Here is a 19,869-nt window from a genome sequence, read left to right as displayed (position 1 = left end):
CTCATAATTTTATAAAAAACTTCTTTTTTATTTTGCTTTGTTACAAGTCCAGAAATTTTCGTTTTATTTATCTTTGAGCTTAAAATGTGTATAAAGCAGTTATTCGATGTCCGATTAGTGTAAGTTTTTGGTTCCCACAATAACTTTCTAAGATTTTTCTAGAAGACCATTGTAGACACTAGTTAGTTGCAAATGAAAAATTCTTTGTTTTTTGTTATGATTGATTTAAGATGTTTCATTACGCTAGATAGACGATGTTTAAAGGCAATCGTATAATTTAGTGAGCCCGCTAATACAAATAAATCACAAATTGAATTTATTTTCAATATTTACCTAAAAATTTTCAATTTCCGTTTGGGGTAATTTTTTTACCCCAGGGTGTTCAATGTGTAACCAAAAATAAGGATGTTACTTAAGGGTTAATATGTTTGTTAATAATTAACAGTTTTCATCCAATAAAGGCATTAGGTACTTTCATAATTATATCACTACCTATACCTAATTAATTACCTAGTATGTATGGTTGGTGGTTACCCGTGTACATAATAACGAAGACATACTTAATATTCAATGATATTGAATTCATGTCCAATTTCTGCATTAAATAACTAATTAAGTCGTTCATATTTGGATATTTAATGTAAGCACGATAGTCCCAAACTAAGCATATAGTTATTTAGCTAAAAAAAATGGTGTAAACTTACTAAAATTACATAATATGTAATTTATATGAATACAACCATAAATAACACCATCGAAATATTAAGTTCATGCGCGTGTTTACCTACATTGTGCGGAGATCGAATCTGCGACCTCTGGTGTACCTGGCAAATCGTAAGAGACGAAGAAAGAATATAGAAGAGCGAGTAAATCCTAAGATTTTTTTTCAATAAGTATTTTAGTTTAATTTATAATCATTTTCCCATTATGTTAATGCAAATTCTGTGATTATGTCAGTTAAAGTCTTAGTTTTAAGCTAGGTAATTTAATAAATCAGCCGGCAGCTGACAATGAGTAGTATAGTGTGAAGATGGCCGAGCAGTCCGAGCACTAAAGTATTTGCCACTGATTCTAGGCATCGAACCGTTATAATTTGGACTATGTAACTTCACAACAAAACAGAATTTAAAACCTAACCGTACTTAGTTAATGTACTGTAACTAACACAGTAAAAACTGACGCAAAAAATATTGAATATCTTCCGCGGCTTCCGCCTACATGAAAAACCTGAATTTGCCGACGTGAGAGACATCTAGCAGCGCATACCGAATACTCGTACAACTTTGTGTTGAAAGCACTGATAAAGCACGCATGAAAAGCGGTTCTCGGAAAATGGCTACTGAGTTTTCACGTAGTGCTTTAATACTTGTGTAGATGGCGCTATGCACGCATTATGTGTTGGAAAATGTGCACCATATTTTTGCTAAGTGGATAGGTAGGTAGGTACAATGATTTTATGAAAATAAGTTAATGAAAATAAAATAAGAAAACAGCAATAAAGTTTTTTCAAATTTCACAGTGATGAGCAAAATCGGTCATTAAAATACGATGTAAATTTTTGAGGGTAATTTCACAGAAAGTTTAACCACAGTAATATTAACGGTCGAAGAAAAAATAATTTACCTATGAACATTCCAAAGCATAACATTTTCTATAATCCACTTACCTTTTTCCACCGATGGGACTCCATGAATCATCACTGCTGCGTGCCTCGATACACCTTTCTCCAACGTTTCTTCCCACTTCTACCTAGCACCAAAAAAAGCACAAGTTAATTTCATATTCGCAATACTTAGGTGTAAATCAAACGTCTTTACCTATATGCTGCATACTTACATGTACAGTTCCGTACGAACACACCATATTTTCCAAAATTTTGTATTTTTCTTAATTTTGTCGAACACACAAAGCAATGGTGGGTTTTAAATTGAACAAACTGAACAGAAAATATTTGAAGGTATGCTCGGTGACAGTGAATTTTTTAAATTAAACTTTTTTTGTTGATTTTCCTTTTGGCTTCTGGTGGTTTGGCCATTGTGTGTTTTGTAATAAATAAAAATAAATAGAGATATAATTTGATGATTATAGATGTTTATGCATGCAGGTTCACTAATAAAATAATTCATCATTATTTCACATTAATTAAACAAATTAACACAAAATATTATAAATTGAGAAAAATAAATTGCCACCATTTTACAAGTACTACTGGCAACTTGATAGTCAAAAGTTTTCCTTTTTCCTTTGCATCCTGCACTGCTGACAACATAATAACAAAATAATTTTAAATGGCATCGGACTCCACAAGTCATTTGAGATACTTTTTATAATGTTGTTTGAAACTTGTAAAAATAAAATTATAAAAGAAGTTTTTAAATAAGATTTTAATGAAATTGTAAAATAGAATTAGAAATACTTAGTTAAAGATCTACACATTTCATGCCTGTTCAAGGTTCCTTTTTGATAAGAACACAGTTTTAATTGTTTAGAGGCAATAGGAAAATAAACTACTTATTGGTTTAGGTTTAAGGTAAATAAGATAAAAATCCATAAACATCAAGGCAGGAGAAATAAAGTAATATCCATTCCTTTACGTAGGTCATATTCAACCGCCAGGACGATGAAGTGAAGGATGGCAGCAAGAAGGAACTTTTACCTTTTTATTAAAGTCGCTCTCATCAGTTATATTTATCTAGATTTCTCATTACATTAGCATTTACTGACTTACCTTTAGAATTTGTACTAGCAACTTACAGCATGGCGTTGTTAAGCTTTTCACGAATCACAATTTCCATGGGGACTTCCTTCTACATAATATTTCTCTACTGCGCTTTTCCAACACTACAGTTTTAACCGTATGGGAATCATTGGGCTGGGTCGTCCTATGGCTGAAATTAATATCAGATTATGATTATGAACTGCACTCAGGAGGATTTGATGAGTGCTACTGACAACGCCACTCTTGTGGCGGAGTTTTGGGCTGACACTGTGTAGGTTTGTTGTCGACATGTAAAGAAGATGATGATGACGACAGTTTTCTTTGTAACAGTGAGCTGGTGGTTACGTCCTCGCTATGTCGTAGCTCAAATAGTGAGCATTTATTACAGACTGTTAATTACTTGGCGAATTATTTCGGCCAATTAATCCCTCTCCCTAGGGAGCCTCGCCATTGTGCTCGCCTGATGAGGAGCGCTCTGCAAACGCAGTTCTAATTTGTATAGGTTAGCAAAAACGTAATAAGGTATTTGTTAATCCTTACGCCTATAAAAAATAAAGGTTTTCAAATAAAAGGAGGGTTTAGAAAGGTTGATGTAATAACACGAAATTGACAGTCTGTTATTTTAAAAGATATTGATAAAAGTAATCTTTGCTGCAGTGGGTATGAAGAGTTTTAGCTGCGTCATCATATCGAATCTTCGAAGCCAAGGAAAATTTAAAGACAAAATCTACTGCTTTTACATGAATAGTTAAAGACGTCTAATTTGATTGCACGATGTTTCTCACTCTTAATTGGTACCTAAGGTACATTGATATTCTAAAAGCTCTTAAATTACCTATTAGTAGGTATGTAGGTATTCCATAATACTTGGAAGCTTAATGAAAAAATGCAACAACAAATAATCTGTAAGTTGACATCTTACACCCAATACAGAAAGAAAGAATATCATCATTAGAATGTCAATATCACTTGAGATTGAAATCAAGTTCAATAGGATAATCTGATCATCCACTAGTGTGTGCCGACTCAGCTGCACTTCTTGCCTACATTAGAATGCTAAAGGCGTGTGCACACGATCAATAGGGCCCTAACTCACTCGTGGTTATTTAAATTGGCTGGTGATTGGATTTGTATTCCATCGCGCTGTATTAGATGTCAAATTGCAACTTCCATATCTGGGGCAACCCTAACTTTATCAGTTTCAAGGTAAAGGAGACCGCACAATGGTTGATGAACGCGTCGTGGACTTTTCAGCTATATAATGTTATCACTTAGTTATTAAAATACTAATTATTTTCCCAAACTAAAGCTGGTAAAAAAATTAAATTCCTTAAATTATGGGACTAACATTCCTACTGTTATTATTTTCCAAGTAAAATTCATTACAAATGAAAGACTGTGAGGATATATGAATGTTTGTTACTCTTTCACGACAAAACTGACTGTACTGAATGGATTTTGATAAAACTAGGTATCATCAGATTGCCATGAAGACCATAAGAATTTAATAAGATTATGTAGATATAATGTGCCAAATACCATTGTATTTGGCACATTATATCTACATAATTATCTTATTAAATTCTTCTTCTTCTTATCCTGCGATGAGAAGGTAAAATAAGTTTTAGGACACTGAGAAAAACGTAGCGTTTTTTCTATTTCGTACCATCTCTCTTACAAGTAAATGAGATTAGATTCCGCATTAGACAGGCCTCGGGGTAATCCAGGCTGGTTCACTCGAGGCGAGAAGACGATCATCTGCCCCTGTTCCATAGTAGAGTATTTATTGGTTCCTATATTATGGCATTGGTTAACGATGAATTTCAATGGGCAGGGCACCTAGTAGGTACGCAGAACTGACGGCCGATGGGGCAGCAAGGTTCTGGAGTGGAGGCCGCGTACCGGAAAACGCAGCGTGGGACATCCACCCACAAGGTGGACCGACGCCATCATAAAGGTAAGCAGGAAGGCGCTGGACGCAAGCCGCTACCAATCGATCAACATGGAAAGCATTGGGGGGAGTGCATTACATTATGTTCAGCAGTGTGGACGTGCTATGGCTGAGATGATGATGATGACGATGAATTTAATGAGGGTTTCCCTCACCAGTTAGCGCCACTGTCCTAGCCAAAAGTAAGTTACAGGACTTTACACGGCAGTCAAGTGGCGCTAACTAGTGAGCGTAATTATGGAAACCCTCATTAAAATCGTTTATTTCGTATCGTAATTTTATTAAACTCTGATGAATTTTCATAATTTAGATACAATGATCTAAAATGAGGGCTGAAACATGTTTAAAAATAAATTATACCTCAAACACTCTTTAATCATCAATTTTATTAAGTTTGATTGATTTTAAATTAATTAATAAAAACCTCGATAAAGATAAAATTTCATTAGTAAAATTACAGTAACTAACTATTCTTATCATAACTTATTTCATATAAAGAACTCGAAACAATAAAAATCACAAGCTTGTTACAATACAATAAAATCATAAAAAATTTAGATGTAGGGACCTATTCTTCTCATCAATTTATGTAAATTTTATTGAAATCCAAAATGATTTAGTTTTAACTTCTAGGTACTTACGAATGTTTTTTATTAAAAGACCTGACAGCAAATATTATTTCTTTAGTGTTTAATTGCAATAAAATTTCTGATGATATGATTTATAATATCATTGTAAAATCCTTGCCTAATACTAAACCTAAAACTATAAATAGTTATACAAACTTAAACATTAAAATATACTATTGGCAACTGTTGTAAAATAATTTTTCATCTTTTTTTTCCCACAATAAATTTTAATACCCAGTGTGGGTGGGTAATAGAGATGGAAAGGCGATCTATAAATCTCTATCTTTATTTTATCTTTTACTAGCTGACCCGGCGAACTCTGTTCCGCTTTAAAGGCAATAAATAAGCCATCGCAATTTTTCCTTATTTGCTCACCGTTTAGACCTACCCTGGACTACGACAAACATTTTAAAACCAAAATCAGCTCAATCGGCCCAGCCGTTCTCGAGTTTTAATCAGACTAACGAATAGCAATTCATTTTTATTTATATTGATATCCTTTTTGTATACTTATGGCTCTGAGAAATTATATGCTTACTCCTGAAGATTAAGTTTAAAGTTTTATCAAGTCTGGGTTGACTGGAAGAGATCTAATTCTAGTGTTAAGACCTAATAAATTGTGTTGTTTCGATATTTATTTTTTATTTCTATTTTGTGGTGCACAAAAATAATCCACCTATCAGAGCCGTATTGTATTTGCATCGTTTTCCTAATCAATTTACAAAAAGTTCATTTTATTATATCACTAGCTGACCCGGCGAACTTTGTTCCGCCTTAATGGCAATAAATAAGCAGACTTCTTTTTTATTTTGAATGGGATAAAAAGTATCCTATGTCCTTCTCCTGGCTCTAAACTACCTCCCTGACAATTTTCAGCTAAATCGGTTCAGCCGTTCTTGAGTTATAAGTGGTGTAACTAACACGACTTTCTTTTATATATATAGATAAGAAGATTTAATTTGACTTATTGATAAGTATCAGTTCCGCATCCGCATCCGCACCCAGTGCCCGCCGTGCATGCGGATGTTGAAGGTGTCGGTGGTGAGCCGGGCCGGGATGCAGGTCCTGGCTGCGGGAGACAGCTCCACGTGGAGCAGCAGCTGGTACAGCATCACCTTCACCTCGCACAGCGCGAACCTGGAGCCTGGTGGACATGGAGGAAAGAATTAAGGACCTTTTATCACTTGATGGTAAAGTCTAAATAAATAAACAAAAATCGTTTATTTTATCAGATACTCATTCTGGCACATTAAAGTACCTACTCGTAATAAAGGAAGAGATCAATAATATATTTATTAATTTCATACATCATCATCATTTCAGCAATAGGACGTCCACTGCTGAACATAGGCCTCCCCCAAATTCAGGTAGGTACATTTTTAATTACTTTATAAGTCTTGCAAATTGAAATATTTAGCAAATTAAGTTACCGATAATTTTCCAGCAAGAAACACGTAAAATCACGTTTTAACGATTTAACTTAGGTAGCTTACTCTTTTTGATTTCTCCTCTCATTTTAAAATTCACGGTGGAATTTGTTAAAAATTTGAGACTGATAACCTGAAAGTGGAAGCCATTGCCATGGAAGCTACTTAGTTAAGGGACTTATCACTTTTTTGAGACCATAGAATACCAACAGCTCATGGACTTTGGTTAGCTGAGTTTTCGTTTCTTTCAGCCTGAGATAATTTACAAAATAAGTCTTACCGTAGGAGAACCAAAGTTACCGACATAATTCACAGAACTGCAGATATCAAGCCACTTTGCTAGCTTTGGCAAAAAAGTTCTTCAGTGACGACTACGGGTCGGAAGACGTAGTGTGGTGGGCAGGCCCCCCACTAGGTAGACCGACATATCTAGATGTGGGCAGCTCAGGACCGATCGGTGTAGAAATCCTTGGGGGAGGCCTTTGCCGAGCAGTGGACGTCATTTGGCTGAAACGAATAAACAAAATCTTACCGATGCAGTTCCTCGGTCCGAGCCCAAACGGCACGTAGGTGAAGGGCTTGATGTTGTGCTTGTTCTCTTCGGAGAAGCGCTCGGGGTCGAAGCGAAGAGGGTCGGGGAACAGCGCCGGGTCGCGGTGGAAGCACCACGCCGGCACCGCCAGCGCCTCGCCCGCGCGGATCTGCGGGTACAAATCATGTCACTTTACTATTAGAGATGGGCCGACTAGTCGCCGACTATTCGGCATAATTTGTAGTCGGCCGACTAGTGACGACTATTCGGCAAAATCTGCCGATTATAATCGGCGCATTAAAAAATGAAATAAAACTCATAATTATCAAGATGATTATGAGGTAGACCAAGGGCGTTTATCTTAACCATTTTTGACTGCAAAAAATCAGTAAAAGGTGGTTTCACCTGATTTAAAAATTTGGCAATCAGTCTAAATTCATACAAAGTTAATATTAGTTAAAATTACCAGGATATCATCAAAAATGTGTAAAGTTTATGTAATTTGTCCATAAAATAAATAAATAATAAATCGTGTGGTAAATAAGTAATAAAGTGGATTATGTGGGACTCCTCTCATCGGAAGGATGAGGAATACCCACATAAATTAACCCCTGAGCTCCGTCGATCGCCTTAGTGTGAAGAACTATGGGAATCCGGACAAAGCCATCAACTATCACAGTCTGTGCTGGCCAGCAATTAGCGGGCCCTGCCTATTGACGGTGGTGGTAGTCCGTGCTATGTAGGCGGGGGTACCCCCACGCCCCCAGCTTCTGACCATCACCGTGGAGGGTGGAGAGGAATTAGTGGGCCTAGGATGCGTGCCGCGATAAGCGCAGTTTGCCCATACATTTTGACGTCGATTCGTAAGAATAATATCACGGTGCGCATCCTAGCCCAGCAGGAGGCGATCATATTGTCACCTCCTCACCCATCCGCCGTCGAAAATTATAACATCTACTGTTAGGTGATTGTAATGTTGCTTTTTATTTTTTCTCATAGTTAAAGAAATCTCATTTCTCAAGAAGTTTGTATTTATCTCTTTAGAAATCTAGCTATCTATCTATCTCTATATTCTTATTTCTTTGAGAAATCTAGATATTATTCTTCGGACAAGTAGGTATTAGAATGATCGGCATTGCCGACTAGTCGGCCGACTAATCGGCAATTTGAAAACCGATTAGTCGGCTAGTCGGTTAGTCGGCAAAGACCATAGTCGGCCCATCACTATTTACTATGCAATGAGGGCTATCGTTTTTATACTTAACAGTTGGCACCCCTGGCGATTGACAGGACCTTACTCTACAGTGGCGCCATCTTGATGAGTGCAAATGCGATAGTCCTCCTACCACTTTAACGCTCACCAGTTAGCGCCACTGTCTTCGCTACTAGCAAGTGACAGGACCTTACTCTACAGTGGCGCCATCTCGATGAGTGCAATAGGCTAGTTGCCTAAAAAAATTTGACGTCACGGGCCTCTTCTTATGAACTTTGGGGCGCTTTATCTCTTTAAATTTTCATTAGTTTGAAAAAGTGAAAAATACGTGTAGAGTATTTTTTGATAAGTTAAATGACGGACTAATTAAAACTCTTGCTTTTTGACCCAGGCAACATCCCCATTGCGATAGTCCTCCTACCACTTTAACGCTCACCAGTTAGCGCCACTGTCTTCGCTACTAGCAAGTGACAGGACCTTACTCTACAGTGGCGCTAACTGGTGAGCGCTAAAACGATAGCCCTCATTCATGTTAGTTTATACTATGCAGTTTGTGTATTTGTAGCGTGTTTGTTTTCTAAATAAAAAAAAAACTACTATATTTATAAAAGCGAAAGGTCACTGACTGACTCACTCACTCATCAAGAAATATCAGAAACTACAAGTGTTACAAGTCTCAAATTTCAGAGTTCACTAAGAACGAATTTTACGAAACTCCACCCGGGGGTGTTACTTCGATAGTGAGTGTAGTGGAAGTTATTAAATGAAAAGAGTGGACCGTATAAAATTAATTGTCTATTCGGTATAAATTTACAATGATATCGAGACCGTTTAGTGCAAAGTCGTTGAAGAGAGTGCGTCAGGATCGTCTTCTGCTATGTTCGCTCGCGAACCGAACATTGCTCGTTCGTTCGCCGAACGCTCGCCGCTCCCTCCGGTCACGCCACCCGCGGGCAATGTCCGTGAGTAGACAGGGGGTAAGATCCACGCTTTCGAAGTCGCTGGAGGCCGCTAGTATACTTAATATTAGATGAAATTATTTGTAATAAGGAAGATAATAAATACAATACAATTTGTGTGTGTATGGAGTACAAAGTGAACAGGTCCAATGTTAGCTTTTTCACGCGGAGGAAATGCACAGTCACCACTACCGGGAGGCAAGTAGCTCCGTAAAAAGGGCGCTGCTTCGTAATGATATGGACGGGGTATACTCTCCAGAGAGGTTGACGGTATCATGAGTGTTCAAAGTATGAGGCCAAAGCCTTGGACTCCTGCAATGTTTTGTTATTATGCCATCATCATCAGATCATTACATTTTTAAATGAAATGATGACTAGTCAATTATAATTTAGTTTACTTAAAACGATAATCCCGATAACCCCTATAAAAAGGTCAAATCTCAATAATGCCAGTGTCATCATGAGTGGGTACATCAAAGTCGTTAAATTCCACGACAGTTCAGTTTTTTTATCATTGCAAATAATAATGAACTCATTTAAAGGTTAATATTTGAAAGAATAACATTCTGTTTTAAGTTCATTCACACCGATAAATCACGTATTAGTAGTCAGTAACTCAAAAGTATTTTGTGACTTTGTGTCCCACTTAACCCATTTAGACCGATAATTATTTTTCTAAATAAAAAATGATTTTTCAGTAAAAACTTACAAAAGGAAGCCTAAAAACCATGAAAAAAATATTTAAAAAAATAATCCATAAATAGGGGGCCGTGGGAAGCCCGTACCATATAGGGTACAGTAGGTCTATAAGCATGCAAAACATAGTCGTTGTTCAAAAAAGATTTTTATTAATTTTTGTATGATATAAAATAAAAATTAAATCACATCATCACTAGTATCACACTTGGCATATCTTGTAAGACGTTTTCTGTGATACTAACCACATTTGGTTCTTTTTTCCTACCTTCTCCGAAGTTAGTGAGGATAGCTGAAGAAGACTTGGCTTCTTCTGATTTGTTACGTTTAGTGCTATCCATAATCACATTTAGCAACACGACGATGGAAAGTTAGCAAATCCATCGAAGAAAACTCTGAGCTTTATTATTTACATTGACACTATCTTTATTGCCTAAATTTTCGTCAGTCTGATCATCATTAGTGGTCATCTGACAAGACAGCAGTAGAAAAATACCAAGATTGCTTTGTTTGTTGAAATTATCAAATTTTTCACGAGTTGTGGCAATATAGTGAAGCATCAATAGCCTAAAACAAATAAAAATAATAAAAAATAAATTTTATTTTTTCGCATGATTTGTTAATGCATAGACCTACTGTACCTTATACGGTACACCTATTTTAGACTGGAATAAACCGTATAAAAATAATCTTAATAATATTTTTTTGTAGTCATGATATCTATGGTACTCTATTTTTAAAATAAAATTGATAAATAACATAATTTACCATGAATAAAAAGAAATTATACCTTCTTAAATACATTGTAAATATTTTTTTGGTTTTCTGTCGAGGAATTTCATAAATATTTCCGAAACCACTTGTTAAAACATATTTTTAAATATTTTTTTGTAAAATAATCACTTTAAGCTTACTGTTTCAATCATTTTTTTTCAATTATTTTAATAAGTTAACAACAATTTGGTACATCGAAATATTTTCAAAAAGACACCGTACCACATAGGGTACGGTAGGGCTAAATGGGTTAAGGTACACCTGGCTAATGCTTTTTTCTTCTTCTTCATCGTTACGCTCTTAGCAGAGTGATCGTAGTCGTCACACTTGGTTTGGTGGCAAGTTTCACAATCCGTCACCATTCCTTGCAGTCTTTCTTGTGATCACCTGGGTGATCAAAGCCAGATGATCAAAGTGGAATAGACCTTCTTGTACACTCGTGGAGTAGACCATTGAGTGTGGTTTTGACCTGATCAGTCCAGCACATGATAAAACTAATGCTTCATCATCATCATCATCATCATCATCTCAGCCATAGGACGTCCACTGCTGAACATAGGCCTCCCCCAATGCTTTCCATGTTACCCGGTTGGTAGCGGCCTACGTCCTGCACTTTCCTGCTACCTTTATGATGTCGTCGGTCCACCTTGAGGGTGGACGTTCCACTAAAATAAAAACTAATGCTTACTGACTCTATTCACGAAGATACCAAAACCACAGCAACTTACGTAGTAGTCTTGCGTGGCCTTGCTGTTAGGGCGGCCGAGGTTGTAGTCCTTGACGCACAGCCGGTCCATGGCGATGCCGGGCGGCCACATGCGCAGCACCTCTGCAATGGCACAGGGGCTCGATTAATAATAGGAAGTAAGCCCATAAAGATTGATATATTCAATTATGCAACGCGAAAGTTTAAAATTAATTAAATTTTGTAAATGCCAAACATGTTGCAATATAACCCATTATAACCCATCCAGAGGTGATGTCAGAAAATTAAGTTTACCAATTTCTTTCGACGATGCATGTTGGGCAAAAAAAATGAGACATAGCCATGTATAGGCTCCATTAGAGCATTTGACGAAGAACTATTAAATTAGTCTCTACGAATAAAGATATATTTTTGACGAATTTGTACAAAATACCACCCTGATAGTAAAATTAAGGGAATAACAACTACGAGTATTGTAATAAGTAAGAGTTTTTTATTCTTCCTTGCAGGATGACGACTTTCTCTAATCTAATTGACCAGAAGCAAAAGAGAGTCAGACGTATTGATTAAGGCTGATTTTCATATATTTCTTCCTTTGTCGCCTCATACGACATCCACTTAGACCGAGGAAGTGGTTATATCACTATCCTACTTTACCAGAACCACACAGCTAACAAAATAGGATAAGAGAGGGTGTGGGGTCTTTTTCTTCTATTTTATTCTACGCGTAGACTAACAAAATACTAACCCGACACCACCATGTCCAGATACACCATGTTCTGTATGGAGTTGTAGTCGAACTTGCCGCCGTTCTTGCGGTCGTTGTCCCGGATCTCCTGCAGCAGCCGCTCCTGCACGTCGGGGTTCACGGCCAGCTCGTGCAAGGCAAAGGACATGGCTGAGGACACCTGGTAGGGCAAAAAGTATGAGACATGTAAATATTTCAGTAGGCCTAAGATGCGCGCCGTGATAGGTGGTTATCACGCCATTTTATCGATTTTGCCCATACAAATTGACGTCGATAAAAGTTATCACGGCGCGCATCTTAGGCCTACATAAGAGCAAATCTAAGTTTTTTTATTAGTCTTTTTTTATGCATGACAAGGCAGGTATTTGACCACAATCGCACCTGATGTTAAGTAGGATGCAGTCTACCAGTCTTTTTCTTTTTTTGATAACGCAGCATGCCCATAAGCCCAAGGCGTCCACTGAAATCAGTGTCCAGCTATGCATTTAACTGGCTGAATATACAAAGCACAACGCCTTAAATAATAGACATAATTTGATTCTATCTTAAACGTCTTGTTCATGAAGTCCCAATACTTTCATGTCCTTTTGGATATACGTCAATCATGCGGTTTGGGGTCTTCCTCTTCCTTTTTTTGTGGCGATAATTAGTCTTTTATTTTATTTTATTTTTATTTTGGAATATTTGTAAACAGTATATAGTTATGAATAAACATCTTTTGACTTTGACTGACCGTCTCGAAGCCGGCGATGAAGAACAGCACCGCTTGGGCCACTAGGTCCTCGTCGCTCCATACTGGAAATTGAAGATTTTTCATGATGATGATGATAGGGCAAACAAGTATGATACGTGAGCACGGGTGGTATTGACAAAAAATGATGTGGCAAATGAACAGCATGATTTAGTTACACTTACAAGAAATAATACGCTGTGAATTGATCTCATGTTTAGGACGTTGCAGGCTTCAAAAAACTGGTTTTATGTGTTGAGGTAAAAGTTGTTTTTTTTTTAAACTGCTTTAATTTCAAATGTAGACAAGTAAATTGATCAATTAAGAACAGTTTGTTGATTAACTGAGTATGTTTAATTTTGCGCTTTATCATTACGAACGATGTTTGCAAATTGTTATGTTTTTATCATTGTGTGCTTTGCCATGATAAATAATTCCTGTGCAAATAAACTAAGGCACGTGATCATAGGTTTTGTATTGTATTAAAAGAGTAAATATTCGCTAAGATATGCGTACGTTGATGTACGAGTGTTATTAGTACCTCGGTCGATGTTCTTCTTCCCCACATTAGACTCCTCGACGGTGGCAAATCCTGCGTCAGAGTCTTTTGCAGCCTTATCGTCGTGTACAAGTTTTCCTGAAAGTACCAAATTACGAGTATACTAAGAAAATCTATTGTAATTAATTGTGATTAAGACAAAATTGGGCAGATGTAAAACAGATAAAATACTAAGATATTAATTAATACGATGGCAATATATCATAATATCAGTGTGTAGGCATAGGTGTCTAGGTATCATTACCAAAATAGCTCTAAGATTATTATTTTTATCTTTGTTTGTATACAAAATATTATGAGCTGAATAGGTGATTATCATTGTTTTTTTCACCGAAAGATATTTAATTCGCAAGTCACGACGATAAAAATAAGCTTCCACCAGCTGGCTGAAGATAACGGTGTTATCGATCAATAATTTTAATTAGATGAAATTTACATAAATAATAATGCATTCAGAAGTATACATGTAACAACAAATAAGAGTTGTTGTGATGATTGAGCTACAACATTTTTTTGTCAAGTCACAAGACAGGTCTAGGTCTGCGATAGCCTCTGTAATAATTTACCTTCACTGAGATATTAATGTTATTACATATATTTACAATAGCATCTGAGTTTATTGCGCTTCTTCTTCTCATCACTGGACCATATTACTTTCTCGTAACAATGGTAAAGGTAGAGACGTGTAAACCTGCTCTAAGTTTACTTGCAGAAAATAAGTAATAATTTTGAATTGGTAAGTCTATAGTCGCCAGGTGTACCAGGCAATATGCCAACAGGGAGAGATGGCGGGAGCAGGGCCGGACCGTGAGTTTAGACCCTGGGCTAATACTGAGGTACCACCAACTATACTCTTTCGCATTATGGTCTATTTTTTACTTTGACTTGCCCCTTGAATACACGGGCCATGGGCTGAAGCCCAAAAAGCCATATTATGTTAGATCAGGCCTTGGGCGGGTGAGCTGTATCCGCCTCTACAATGGACACATGGACGCCTTAACTCGACCACAAGAGCGAAACGACTGAGAAGAAGAAAACGAAGACGTACCTTTCTAGGTTACTAAATCTTTGTTTGTCACCTGTCATCCGCTTTGCAATGGAGAGAAGTCGGACCTTAACTTCGAACTCCTCCTATATTCTTCTGATTAATTTCGTTGCGGGTCCAATGACAGTTAACTTTTCCCCGGGACAAACTTGATCCTGGCTACACAGGAGATTTTTTTTTATCCACAACTGTATCTCACCTGATGGTAAGTGATGATCAGGCCAAAGCGAGCGAGCTTCACCCAGAATCCTCAACCACGGAAGAACTGGCTATCTTACCTCTAACTGCCGGAACACAACAATGCTGTTAATATTGTTGTTATGGCGACAGACTTAGGTAGGATGGTTGCAGCGGTGGGAACGAGAGGTGGGAATAGGCCCGTACCTTTCTTGGCCTCCATGAGCAGATGGATCATGTCGGGGCGGACGATGTGGCGCGCGTCGCGGTCGCTCATGGTGCCCAGCACGAGTCCCTTGAAGAACTTCTTGGTGGGCTCCGTGAACAAGGTGATGCCGAGTTTCTGAAAACATTGTTTGCTACTTTAGTTACAATATTGTCATCTTGGAACGTTCTGTGAAATCACTACTCGCATTATAAAACACCTTAATTTCGAACTCCTCCTATGTTCTTCTGATTAATTTCGTTGCGGGTCCAATGACAGTTTAACTTTCCCCCCGGGACAAACTTGACCTTCATTGGTTGGGTTTTTGTGGCGGTCAAGCTGTAGATCCTGGCTACACAGGAGTTGCAGTGGTGGGAGCGAGAGGTGGGAATAGTCCCAATACTCGCATTATAAAACAAAATCCTCCGCCGCATCTGTCTGTTTGCGATAAACTCAAAAAGTAGAACGGATTTTCATGCAGTTTTCACTAATAGATAGAGTGATTTGTCAAGGTTTTCGTAAACATGTTAAAATCATCATCATTTCAGCCATATGACGTCCACTGCTGAACATAGGCTTCCCATTCTGGCATTCAGCGCCTTCCTGCTACCTTTATCAGGTCGTCGGCCAATGCTTGCCTATGTTAAATTATTAAGAATAATTTTGTTAGAAGTATAAATCCAGCTTCCAGGGAGCTTTCATTTTCTACTACTAATAAGATTACAAGCAAAATGAGACATAACAAGAGTTATCTACATGGATACGTTTTGGGATCCTTATTTCATTCTGAAATTAATGACACTAATACACTTTTAAATGGCATTGAAGTTAAAAATTGTTCGTATCCTGGTTATTCATTATCTGATATTGATGCTGGTTATCAAATAATTATGCGTATTCAAACCGGCACTACAATGACAAAGATAACCACAGGATTGCTTTTTATCGTAACTCTAGTTAAATCGTTTTGACCTTCATTCTCCCAATGATTTCAAGTTCAATTCATAAAATTTAATCAAACTTAACAGGATAGATAACCCTATCTGTTTGTTCATGAGGGACCAACAGAAATACATCCGGGTACAGTAAAAACTGAAAAAATGTTTAGTCCTTATTAACTCAACTTTAATTAATTGCTGACACAAAAAGTGAATGGATGTTACAAAACTTGTTTATTTTTTGCCAAAACAAAATTTGAACGCAGACTTTTGTGGCCATTAGGTTAAAATTTACACTAAGATATATCCTGGTGGTATTAGATCCAGCAACCGCAGTGACTTTGTAATCCGACACCACTGAGCTTGCCGCCTGACAAGTTCAGTTGCTTTTGTGTAGTAGTGTCAATAAGTGTGTTAATGTTATTGTTATGGCGCAGTTACACTATGTTAATTGATCGAATCAGATAGAGTAAACTCGCAGTTCAGTACATTGCGCCGCCCATACTTCCATGCTTCTTTCAATCAATTTCGCGCAAAGTGTAACTGCGCCATTTTAAAAAGATGACGCGACGCATACAAGTCGCCGGCCGGCGCGTGCGCGTGACCCTCGTCTTCCTTGACCGTGAATCAGTTATTTATCGACCTTCAACAAGCGTTGTAAGTAATTGTTGTTCTGTACGTATTCTGTGGTTGTCACCCTACTCGATGAACATTGATTAGCTTCTTGAGTAAATGTACCTATTGAATACTAATAAAGGTGATTTAGAAGGCATACAGAATATTAGATTATTGCTAAGAACGCAGGGTAATATTCATGTATGTTTAAGTTATCATAGTTAAAATGATATAGGAGGGAGAAGTTTCCGTCTAGCAGTGGACGTCGTGGTTAAAATTATGATAATCCTAGGACTCCATTTACAGTGGCTTAACCCCCAAGTTTGAAAAAGTACCATGCGACATTTTCCAAAATCTTGTTACGTTTAATTTTGATTTTTTTCTGGAAAATGTATGACTCATTCGCAGAGCATAACAGACGAGGCGAAGAAAATCGGTAAGACCTGGAGCGAGATCAAGCGCGAAGCTCAAGACCGAACGCGATGGAGGACTGTTGTGGACGCTCCCTGCCCCATCTAGGGGACATGGACCTTAAGTCAAGTAAGTCAACTATGAGCTATGAGTCATTCCACTTATAAAATAACCCGTATTTCTGGCGCAGTAAGAAGATATTAATAAAACTCACATCAACGACAGCCGGGAAGTTGGTCATCGCGAAGAACTTGAGCACCTGCAGGAAGTTGAAGGTGGAGGCCTCCTTGCCCATCGCGTAGAACTCGTTGTCCTGCTGCGCGTGCGAGTCCACCTTCAGGCCGAAGGCGCACGACGCGATCACGTCGTTGGCGTAGCGCGTCGTCAGGTCCTTCACTTCCACGTCGATGAAGTCGTCTAGACAATTCGACCGCAAGATTGAGCATTGAGATTATGCGTTTCGAGAACTCTGTCATAATGCGAACAGCTAGGGACTGGAATTCACTGCCTGCTGCTGTCTTTCCTGAACAATATTTAGGCATTTTCAAGGCAAGAATGAATAGGCATTTACGGGGCAGCTATACATATAGACTGCATCTAATTTAACACCAGGTGCGATTGCGGTCAAATGCATAAAAAGTGAGATTAAACTATTTGAAGTTCAAAAGGTTCAAATTTTGAACCCAACCAAACGTAATTATTTAGCTTATAATGAGTTTACTAATACTATTTAAATATAAGTTGATCTTCTTTGTAGTCTGGCAGCAGATCCGGAGGTTCTTTCTTGGTTCGACTCTCTATGCAGGCAAAGTAGTAGGTATTAGTCTATAAATTCATGATAATTATTTAAAAGATATTGAAAAGAATTAGATCTTCTACGTATTTTTTCGGTATTAGAAACTTCTTTCCAGTCATATTAGTAAAATAATAGCCTAAATGAGTTGGGTTACCTTTGGAAGCTTTGACCTTCTTCTTCAGGGACTCGATCATCTGGTCTCCCACCTCCACCATGAAGGGCACCATGAGACGCATCTTGGAGCTGGTGAACGCCGGGCTCAAGGTTGAACGCATGTCTTTCCATTCTTGACCTTGAAAAAGGATAGATTTCAATAAAGGTAAAAAGCTTAGTTATTTTAATAAAAATTGTTTACAAGTTGGCATTTGAAAATCTTAGTCCTCGTTATCTTTGGTCATTGTATATTTTTTGCTCAGAAAAATAACGTCAGAATTGGTTTTAGTTTTGTTTGGATGTATTTATTTAACGTAGGACTCGTCGTTGTGGCAATCCTCGGAAGAGGTCTTTGTCCACCCGAGGTTGAAAAGGATGTTTTGCGATCTTTGTCGCAAACTCTTTTTGGATAAACAGATTAAATTCTGACACTAAGAATAAAAGTTAATATTATTTTTTATACCTCTCAACCTTTGTTCAATTTTGTTGCTTTATGTGGGCAAGCCCCCCACTATGTGGACATACGATCTGATCCGCATCTAGGCACATCCCACAACCTTCACAGCGGCGCAGGACCGGTCTTTGTAGAAATCCTTGGGGGAGGCCTTTGTCCAGCTGTGGATGTCATTTGGCTGAAACGAACGAATATACCTCTCAAAGAAAACAGGTTTCTTCCAAAGAGGGGGTCGGTTTTCTCATTGACGAACGACCTGTGGTCGATGAAGTGCTCGAAGTCCTTGACTGTGATCTTCTTCACCAGCTCAATGTCCTTCAGCACCACCATGGGGTTCAGGAACTCGTATCTGCCTACAAACCTGTAGCAGGCGTTAAAATTGATTAATTAAAAATATTTACTACTATCATCAATGTAGGTAGGAATACATTATTTTAGGTAATTTACATTTCTATCTTTTACTAGCGATATATTTTTAAAAACATCGAGATTTGGGGAAAGATATGAAACGAAATAAATTATACTCGTAGATTGAATAGATAGATTTAAGTAGACAGATAATACTATTAATTGCTTTGGATTACTTTTATTTATTTAAAACTTTATTATTGCACAACCTTATGGCATTCTCTTCCAGTCAAACTTTATATTGAGACAATTATTAATATACGAAAACGTGCCTTTAAAAGGAAAATATCTGTCATAATAATGCATTAAGTAGCTGGTACTCTTATTATATTATATTTAATTAGTGTGACAGACTTTTCGTCTGACATAAATAAATAAAACTCCACTAAATTGGAGGAGGCTCATAGTCCAGCAGTGGACTGTAAAAGGCTGTTGATTATGATGATAAAACAAATATCTAGAATGATAAAATAAAGCTTCGATGAGCTCACCTGTCCTCCGGATAGTCATGGTAGAGCCTGTCGAGGTGGTCGGTGAAGTGCTCCACGCGGAAGAGGATGCGCGTCATGTTGCCCAGCAGTGGGACCGGCTTGGGGCAGTTCACGCCGAATCGGGAGAAGCGGCTGTAGCGGCGCCGGAAAAACATCCATACTGCCGCTAGCACCACTCCTAGCCAGATGAAGACCAGCATACTCTGGAAATATTTGTGATTTAATAATCTTCTCATCAAATCCAGTCCGCAACCCAGAAAGCCTACATGCCTTTGAATTTATCGATCCTTTTTATAATATTATACTTAGTACTGTTTTTTTTTTTTAGTTTATGTGAGTGTAGGACAATTCCTGCCTTTCTGGCAAAGTTAATTTATTAGAAAGGGTCGTGCTCCTATAGTAGAGACACACAAACGACAATGATTGAATAAAAAAAATTAAAATTAATTATTTGGGTTGCATAATAAATTGTATTATTTTTTACGGATATGAGGTGATATCCGTATTTCGTTTTATATTACAACTTTGAATAT

General features: G+C 37.6%; 1 protein-coding gene across 1 annotated transcript; it reads right to left on the bottom strand.

Moving 5' to 3' along the window:
- Positions 1 to 5,908: 5,908 nt before the first annotated feature.
- On the bottom strand, positions 5,909 to 19,567 carry LOC114353079 (cytochrome P450 9e2-like). Its single transcript, XM_028304900.1, has 11 exons — positions 19,337 to 19,567; positions 18,635 to 18,798; positions 17,985 to 18,122; positions 17,249 to 17,451; positions 15,073 to 15,208; positions 13,626 to 13,721; positions 13,088 to 13,149; positions 12,355 to 12,514; positions 11,629 to 11,729; positions 7,259 to 7,427; positions 5,909 to 6,443 (listed from the first exon to the last, which is right to left on the bottom strand). Exons 1-11 carry the CDS (start codon positions 19,534 to 19,536, stop codon positions 6,277 to 6,279), a joined length of 1,596 nt encoding a protein of 531 aa, XP_028160701.1. The 5' UTR covers positions 19,537 to 19,567; the 3' UTR covers positions 5,909 to 6,276.
- Between the last annotated feature and the right edge of the window lie 302 nt (positions 19,568 to 19,869).

The sequence above is a fragment of the Ostrinia furnacalis genome, unplaced genomic scaffold (genome assembly GCF_004193835.3).
Source record: "Ostrinia furnacalis isolate ACB-3 unplaced genomic scaffold, ASM419383v2 OfSCF1605, whole genome shotgun sequence".
Taxonomy (NCBI): domain Eukaryota; kingdom Metazoa; phylum Arthropoda; class Insecta; order Lepidoptera; family Crambidae; genus Ostrinia; species Ostrinia furnacalis.
The sequence above is the reverse complement of the archived record's forward strand: the minus strand, read 5'-3'. Positions and strand labels throughout refer to the sequence as shown.